The sequence below is a fragment of the Cydia splendana genome, chromosome 15 (assembly GCF_910591565.1).
Source record: "Cydia splendana chromosome 15, ilCydSple1.2, whole genome shotgun sequence".
NCBI classification, from domain to species: Eukaryota; Metazoa; Arthropoda; class Insecta; order Lepidoptera; family Tortricidae; genus Cydia; species Cydia splendana.
In genome coordinates, this window is record NC_085974.1 from 6,314,299 (window position 1) to 6,323,985 (window position 9,687).

At 38.0% G+C, this 9,687-nt stretch overlaps 1 protein-coding gene across 1 annotated transcript; it reads right to left on the bottom strand.

Annotated features, from left to right (window-relative positions):
• Positions 1–2,746: 2,746 nt before the first annotated feature.
• LOC134797246 (uncharacterized) lies at positions 2,747–4,032 on the bottom strand. Its single transcript, XM_063769469.1, has one exon. The coding sequence runs from the start codon at positions 3,430–3,432 to the stop codon at positions 3,034–3,036; it is 399 nt and encodes a 132-aa protein (XP_063625539.1). The 5' UTR covers positions 3,433–4,032; the 3' UTR covers positions 2,747–3,033.
• Between the last annotated feature and the right edge of the window lie 5,655 nt (positions 4,033–9,687).

Here is a 9,687-nt window from a genome sequence, read left to right on the forward strand (position 1 = left end):
CAAAAGTAAGTAAACCCAAAAAAAGGTCTGACCAAGTCTGACGTAAGAAATAGATTTTCAATCAATAATTCAAGCCCTCAGTAATCATAATTTTAATAGACTATTTGCGTTTATATCCAGAAAATTTATTCTATTTCTATATTTAATAACAGTCGGCTTCACTCGTTTTGTTGCATGATCAAAATTCATATTTTTGTGAGCTATTTTAAAAGTGAGCTGAACACGAAATGCCTTTTAGTATCAATATTTTTGGAATAATTGTTTTATTTCATCGACTAAAAAACTGTCCATGGCAGTTTTAGAAATTAAGAATGGAGTAGGCTGTTAAGCATGCTGCAAAGAACGTTTTTTATCACAAAAGTTAACATGCATCTCGGCCCGATTCCAACTTTAAGATACGTCAAATATTACGTCTAGATACGATATGGACTAGATGTCACTTTTGACACTGACAATTCTAATCCATATATCGTACCTAGACGTAATATTTGACATAAGTATGTTAAAGTTTGAATCATTTCATTTCATTTATTCAGTCACAATTTACATTGTATATGAATATAAATTATAATTAAAATTAAAAATAATAATCGGGCCGTCTGTTAGTTTAAAAATTAATCGGTTTAGTTTTGTATGTTTTTCATGTCACGTGCTGTCACTGTCATCGTCTTAAGTCGAATCTTGTTCAGTAAATCTTTTATATCTTATGTAGTTTACGTCTTAGTTATTAATTTTGTATTATTATCATGTATTACAATTTTATGGTCCATTTTAGCCTACTGCTATTTATGTGAAAATTCTGGAATAGCGTTATGCCAAAGTGTCTGATCTTCCTCTTTAAATATAATACTCTTATTTATACGTAACCAAAGTATATCTAGTCTAGTTAAGTATATTATTTACTCAAATATTATGTTATAGGTAGTGAAATTGTCATATTATTATAGTCCACGGGAAAAATCATAAAAATCCATTATGTAAATAGGCTGACCTTAACTGGTTCTTAAATATAAGGTATGGTACAGTAAATAGTATTATGGTGTTTCAAAAAATCGCAAAATGGACTGCAATTGTTTTTCTCTTGGACTTTTCGAGTATTCGCTTAATGTTAAGTAAATAAAACTATAATGTCACATTATAGAAAATATTTTATGAATAAAATGTGAACATCTATATTGCTAAAAATAGAATATTAATAAATGCTCTGAATTAAATGAATTATTGTAAAAAATCTTTCATTATTAACCAATAACTATTTTCGCATCATTTTACCAATAGCAAAGAGAATAGATAGTATAGAGGGGTCCTGTCATAGTAAATTTTGTAGTCACAATAAATTTACTGCCATCTATCGACACACGATTAAAACTCAAAATGAAAACGTATAAAACTATCGAAAAAATGTATAATATATGGATAAATGATTTTATTATTTTTATATCATATTGACCCATGTTCATTCACTGATACCTATGTGTTAAAATTGTTAAATATGAAACGGTGTCGTCAACGCCATCTAGCCGACTATAGGCCAAAGGTGTGTGCGCCATCTATCCGAGAATGACTTTATCTTTATTTCCGAGGCACGTTTTTTTCTTAGACTTTATTCATCTTATACGGAGTTACATATGTCTTTGCCAATAGGTAACACCCTAAACGACATCCCAGGTAAATGATCTAATATTCCAAATGAGATTCAAAATAAGATATCTAATATATATAAAATAATGGATAAGCCCACATATGATGATATTGATGATTTATTGCATAACATTCCATCTCAAAAATGGGTTAGGTGCTTATGTAAAAGTAAATATGACATTAATAAAGATATCTATATTTTCTTTTGCCAACTTTACCTATATCGGTAATCTCGTAGCATTTTAGCGGGAGCGTAATTAATTAACCCCATGAGACGTAGTAGCAGTTATTTTGTTTTAAAATTTAGAATCCTTAGGTACCTACTCAATCAAAGTTCGGAATACATTGGGGAATATCAAAGGTCAATGTGGCTAATTCCGTCATATTAGGGTCTATTCCGTCCAAGAGCGTATTTTCAATCGTAGGAAAAAAAAAACACATTTGCTTTTTTGCTGAAACTAAAAGCAATCGTTGCTTTGTCGACGAAATTATCAATGTTGTTCGTTGTTCGAGAAAAACGGAATGACGAAATTAGCCAAATTGCCTTACCTATAAAAAATTGTACGCGGGTCTCAGAAGGCTTTGTTAAAATAATCAGTACATTCAAATAGTTTAGTTCAAGAGGGAGACGGTCAATTTAGTTGTTTATAAACGTCGACGACCGGTTTGGCCTAGTGGGTAGTGACCCTGCCTATGAAGGCGATGGTCCCGGGTTCGAATCCTGGTAAGGGCATTTATTTGTATGATGATACAGATATTTGTTCCTGAGTCATGGTTGTTTTCTATGTATTTAAGTACCTATTACATATATCATTGTCTGAGTACCCACAACACAAGCCTTCTTGAGCTTACCGTGGGGCTTAGTCAATTTGTGTAAAAAAAAAAAATGTCCTATAATATTTATTTATATTTATTTATAAACGTTGTTAAATTAATAATTTCGCCTGAAATTTGGTAGGTATACGGATTCTTTTAATTAACGCACTAAAATTCGCAAAGCTAAATTAAATGTTAATACATTTATGTTAGGATATAATTATGCATATCACTATATAGCTCAATTTAACGAATTTAAATATTGATTATTGAAAAAGGATCGAGAAATGATAAATAACTGAATACATTTAATGGGTCGCTTTATTCGATACACAATAGAGATTTGCTTAACAATTATAATTCGTAAACTTTGACTAGTTAGTGACTAGATTAGCCCATTGGGCCACCTGTTGCTTCGATTAGCAATTTTCAGCCTTACGGCCTTTTCCTTAAGCACTAACCGGAGCCCGGCATAGGAATGTTTTGTAGGTAACACTGACGTACACTCATTAAATAAACACTGAAGAGTCCGTGCGTGAAGAATTAGGTTTTGGAGGGCTCCGGGCCCAGCAACACTCAGGCCACCGCCATCTCGTCGATCCCGCGGAGCAGCCGCGAGCGCAGCCGCGCGAACACGGGGTGCTCGATGGGGATGCCGCGCCGGTGCAGGAACCGTAGCGTCTCCTGCGCGCACACCAGGAACCCTAGCTGCTCGGGATCCATGTCCACCGGCACAGAGTCCAGCAGCGGGTCCTCGTTTTCGTCGTTAAAGTCACCGCGCGCCTCCTCCTCGCGTTGTGTATCATCCAGCTCCACCGAACAAATCCGCCCAAAAAGCCGTTTCAGCGCCTGTCTCTTCTCCGTACTCTCAGAGTCATGAAGCAGCGGCTCGCTGCGCGACCGCTTACGCCGCCGCTGCCGCTTCGCCCGCATCTCGTCAGTTTCGTCACAATCGCGTTTGCGCTTGCTAGTCATCGCGTGCCGGCCGGCGTCAGGATGCAGACTGCGAATGGGCCGTGCACAGGGAATTGAAGGGCCTCGACGCAATTACACGGGCGCCGTCCGTCCCTCTCCGGCGGCGCGGCGGCGGGCGCGCGCGAGCGGGACGCCGACGGCAGCTGCACCGGAACAGCTGGGCGACCAGTTGCAGGGCGCGGGGCACGCACGCTTTGTTTGATAAAGTTTATTCGGTGAAATAAAACTGTTAGCCGCGATTGCGCGGGCCGGCGGGGCGCGGGTGCGCGCGGGGGGGACAGGACCGGCCGGGCCGGCAGCTGCCTCGCATCTGCCCGACTTCAGGTGGATTCCCCGTGCTTCGTCTCAAGGCGGCTTGTATCGACTTAGCTCGGTGTAAACAAAGCCTGCCTTCCTAATCTATGTACCTAACTAAACCCTGTAAATTGATGGAACAGGGAGCGCCCGGAGGCTAGCTAACGCCGAACACAATCTTCGTCGAACAAAGCAACGTATATGAACGCTTGTTAAATCGTGTTGCATATCTGTTTCAAACTACATAAGGATTAAGATAACACCAACTCTCTAACACATAGGTTACTAACACATATTATTTATTTACATACAATATATATACAGTGGTACTACTAAAAGAAATTAATAACTATATTATTATGTTTATTGAATTTATTTAACCTCACGTAACAAAAAGTTTAAATTTCGCATTGCGGCCGATGAAAAAACGAAGTTAAAAATAAATTCGCATCCGAGCTCATCGTTTCACGGACATTTCAGTCCGCTATATACAAGTAGGTAAACTGAGTACATAAATTGTAAAAATCAATACTGCCGGGCTTATATACAATGTATGTACCTGCAGGAACTGTCGAACATAGTGAACTACAGGTGCAATTTGCGTGTGAAGGTGTGTGCGGTTTTATCAAAGTTGATGCGTTGTAACACTTGCAACTAGGGAATGCAAATCGGTTATAACCGTAACCGAAATTTTCGGTTATAACCGAATATTTTGACAAAATTTCATAAGTAACCGAATATTGGAAATCGAATAACCGGTTACGGTTATTTTCGGTTATTTATTTATGACTTAAATTGTATGTTTTTATCATCTAATGACTACAAAATCTTGCCATTTTTGGCTGGGACGCCTGTGACTATGATTTTTGTAATTCGTGGACTTTAAAAACAAAAATATACCAAATTTACTTCCCTTATTTATGAAATATGTTTATTGTATTACGTCCAAGGTCATATTTTACTTTTACTGTATTTGGTGTGTTTTACTAAAAAACGAAGACTTTTACTCACATTCCCTAATACTGTAGGTACTAAAACAAAGATTTTTGTATTTTTTTTAATTACTTCATTGTAAATTTATAATTTTTCGTCGAAAATAACCGTAACCGATTATAACCGATATTCTGTTATTTTTCGGGCATAACCGCAACCGAAACCGGTTATGAAGTTTGACCGGTTATTGCATTCCCTACTTGCAACACTCGCAACTGAGCAAAGTTCATACTGCACATAGTTAAAATATTTTTGCCGGCCGTGTGGCGTGTAGGTACTTAGGGCATACTGAAAATTCCTGGACTGGCCACTTAGAAAAAATAAGTCGTCTCATATATCAGAATCCAGAAACTTTCAGTATGGCCCATGTATTTATACAAAACGTAGACAGACTAACTATGTAGGCATATCTATAGCAGGTATTTTCTAAAATAGAGGTAGGTGTCCGCTTGTTTTGAAATACGACTCTCCCGAGGGAACTTTTGCTTTGTCTGCTTGAGGTTCAAATCTCAAATATCTGTTTTGTCTTTAAAAATAAATAAGTATATAAATAAATATTTTAGGCAATTTTTACACGAATTGCACTAAGCCCCACGGTAAGCTCATGAAGGCTTGTGTTGTGGGTACTTAGACAACGATATATGTACTATATAAATCTTTAAATACATAGAAAACAACTATGACTCAGGAACAAATTTCTGTGTCATTAGTGTCATTACACAAATAAATGCCCTTACCGGGATTCGAAACCGAGACCATCGGCTTCATAGGCACTCAGGGACCACAAGGCCCGACTGATCGTTAAAAAAAAATTAGTTGTGTTGTTGTTGCTTCATAAATTAATATATGTAATCATTATCCTCACTTTTTCTGGCATCCTTTAAAAAGGGCACATTTAAGAGTATGTAGTAGCATAACGTACCTAACGCAAGACAAACGTAAGTACTTCAGCGATTTCATTGCAATCGGAATTTGAGAGCTGTCAGTGCAAAGACGACCAGCCTGCAAGGGAAAATTAATTCTTACCCTTGGAGTTAAAGGTTAGATTTGGGTATTGACGAATATTTCGGGATTGTATTGGCGACACATGCATTGCCTTGCCTTGTAAGGCATTCCTGAGACAGACATGCTTTGTCATCTGCACCGGATTGGTTCTGGTTTCCCGTTTGGTCTGTTGAGGCGATACGGCGGCAGAGTATATCGGAGACAGAAATTTCTGTAACACGCTGAGTATTTTGTACGTGCTTGTTGCAAAATAAATGCGAAATCGAGTTAAAAATAGGGTGTCATTTAATCGATCTGCAGAATATTCCGTTAGATGAACAAAAATATATATTTGATCAGCAGACATTGATACTTGATCAGCAACTTATGGTAGGCAAGTATTTCTTAACCAGTTCGCAATTAATGTCATACTGAGCTGCTCTAAATTGATTTCGTTGGCAAATTAATTATTTGAGCGGCAGTAAGCGATCAACCATTAATCAAATTTTGCTAAGCAATCAGTGGGTAAGCGAATTTTTTCATTTTGGATTACAATTTAACTGATCCGCAAAAATTGGTAAGCTGAAAAATTAGTGAATCAGCAAATGTGAACCAACTTAACCTACCCTTTGCAATCAGTTGATTCTTTAAACAAAATTAAATGTTGGTTTATATTTTTAAGGTCGCAGTTCTAACCTAACCTAACCCACTTTTCTAGTAGCAATTGGCTTCTGTGAAGGTCGCAGTTCTAACCTAACCTAACCCACTTTTTTAGTAGCAATTGACTTCTGTGAAGGTCGCAGTTCTAACCTAACCCACTTTTCTAGTAGCAGTTGCCTTCTGTGAAGGTCGCAGTTCTAACCTAACCCACTTTTCTAGTAGCAGTTGGCTTCTGTGAAGGTCGCAGTTCTAACCTAACCTAACCCACTTTTCTAGTAGCAGTTGGTTTCTGTAATGGTCGCAGTTCTAACCTAACCTAACCCACTTTTCCAGTAGCAGTTGGCTTCTGTGAAGGTCGCAGTTCTAACCTAACCTAACCCACTTTTCTAGTAGCAGTTGGCTTCTGTGAAGGTCGCAGTTTTAACCTAACCTAAGCCAACTGCTACAAGAAAAGTGTTTCTGATCTAACCTAACCTAACCCACTTTTCCAGTAGCAGTTGGCTTCTGTGAAGGTCGCCTAACCCATTTTTCTAATAGCAGTTGGTTTCTGTGAAGGTCGCAGTTCTAACCTAACCTAACCTACTTTTCTAGCAACAGTTGGTTTTTGTAAAGGTCGCAGTTCTAACCTAACCTAAGCCACTTTTCTAGTAACAATTGACTTTTGTGAAGGTCGCAGTTTTAACCTAACCTAACCCACTTTTCTAGTAGTAGTTGGTTTCTATGAAGGTCGCAGTTCTAACATAACCTAACCCACTTTTCTAGTAGCAGTTGGTTTCTGTAAAGGTAGCAGTTCTAACCTAACCTAACCTACTTTTCTAGTAGCAGTTGGCTTCTGTGAAGGTCCCAGTTCTAACCTAACCTAACCCACTTTTCTAGTAGAAGTTGGTTTCTATAAAGGTAAAACGGATAAATATCACCGACAAATACGTAAGAACACCGCAACGTGACTGCTGCTAATCATCGAATGAAATGCACGCACACGATTGGCAGCTCGTGTCACGTGGTCTGAGCCGCGCATGTCACGGGTCTAATTTCTGCCCCGCCCGCAACTCCGCTGATTTTTCAAATCAAACGTAATCCACCTTATTATATCAGATTACCATTCCTTTAATATTATGCATACGTTTCAATTAAACGTTTTTTCTTCCGACCAATTTTTAAATCTTGCTGATAAAATAATTTTGCAGCTCAAGTATTTATTAAGCTGATAAATTAAAACAGAAGCAGACCGATATTGGTTATAGTCAGACCTTAGAGGTGAACGGAGGGCTGGCAGCTACCTCGGCCAGAGGATAAGCCTGGCCATCCAAAAAGGTAACGCTGCCAGCCTTCTGGGCACCATAACTCATGAAGGTGACCTGGGGAGCATTTTTTACTTATAAGTTTAGTTTAAGATTTGTTATATTTTAGTTTTAATTTTAACGTTTAGTTTTCTTTTCACTTTGTGTGTTATTAATAAATTAGTATGAAGATTGTAATATGTTAAAACATAATGTCCTATTTTAGCGTCCAAATGTTTTTTTTTATGTCTGCATGGCCTTTTTTTTATGTATACATACTATTATTTTGGCGTTAAATAAATGTATTTTCCTTCCTTCTTTCCTCGTAACCCTAAGTGGAGTAGACTAGACAATGGAACTGCACTTGCTGGACTACATAATTTCTCGAAAAACAGCAACCCTATAGATGAGAGGTCTTTCTTAACCTTTATATTGACAGTGAGCACCTAAAGATCTTCACAACGACCGGTGTTCATCTTGACTAGATCGCCAGTCCACCATCCTGTCTCCCAACTGCCACCACGCAAAATACGTAAAGTACAGTAAGAAATAAAAATATATAAAAATAATAAAAAACACCGCCACTCCAATGTATCTTTTCCTTTTGTACAAAATTTCCGGAAAAGAGCACACTACTACAGAGAATGTAGGTAGAGGACCGTGATATGATAAAACGTGTAAATAGATGCACTGATTCACCGTATTTCGCATTCGCACTATTTAACCTTTAACTGACGACCTATACGTCTCACAGACGTCATTACTTTTATTTTGAACTTAACTTTAAAACTACGTGACTCGCGGTGCTCACCCTCCCGCTACCTTCCCCGTTCCGCGTTGCTAGCCGGCAGTCGACGCCACGAGCCCGGCGAGTGCGTACGTGACCCTAGCGGAGCTATCGCCGTCTGAGAGACGTAAGTACGGTGTTAATGTATAAATAATACGCACGTCAGTTAGTCGTCACCTCGGTGTTTTAGTGCACAAACTCATAGTGTCTTATTGACGTGACGTCGGTTTTGATGGTATATATTTTTTATTTCAGAATGCCTAGAAGAAAGCAAAGCATTTCTAGGAAACGAAAAGCAGCTCCAGCACCTCCTAGGTATCCAAAACGAGTATCTTGCACGAGATTTAGTACTACCCGTAATGAAATTACGCGTATATAATGACAGAATGCCCCGCGAGTTGCGACTCACTATAGAGCGAGTCATTGGACCCGCTGATATGCCCGAGCCCCCAGCTAAAGACGCCATAAATATGGCTCCAGAGGTTCGCAAAACTTGTGTCATATGTCCAAGCCGCCTAAAAAGACGTACGAAGTACTCTTGTTGCAAATGCAACAAACCTATGTGCCTTACGTGCTGCCTTCAGATATGCAATGACTGCAAATTGGGCCATTAAATGTGCCAAGTCTGACTGTTGTCATTTTTTTTATGTTTTTGTTTAGAAGTGATTTTATGTTTTCAATATGTTAATTAGTTCAAGAAGTGAGAGAATATAATGTTTTTTTGTTATATTATATGAAACATGGAGACTGAACAATGTTCCTAAAATTTAGTGCTAAGATTTTATGATCTCTTTAATAAAGGCTGTTAATTCTCAAAATAAAGCTGGTATTATTTTTATTATTCCTTAATTAGTTACGTTTAATAAGTGTTCACGCAATAAGAAACCTAAAAAAAAGGAAGCATCTAAATTGTATTATAATAAATAGTATAAATAAATGTACGTCTCTCAGACACCACATCGGTGTAAGTGCTACGTAAAAACCAGGTCGGCAGTTAAAGGTTAATGCTAATGTATTGATTAATAATTAGAAGCAAATTTATTTGTAAACGTTTAAATTTTCACTCATGACACCAAAGTCAAACGTAAAGATATCCGCAGGCGCCGCAGGCCCGCGCTGCGGTCTCCGCAGAGACGGTGTCGCGATGTCGCTTGTCTATTGCGAATCGAATCTTGATAGATATTTGTAAAATTAAAGCAAATATGATTATTTTATTAAAATATATGGGAGAGCAATAGCTTAGACATGTTGATCCGT

Bases quoted from the DNA above. Each gene is read 5' to 3' on its own strand.
- LOC134797246 (XM_063769469.1), bottom strand. From the start codon at position 3,432: ATGACTAGCAAGCGCAAACGCGATTGTGACGAAACTGACGAGATGCGG.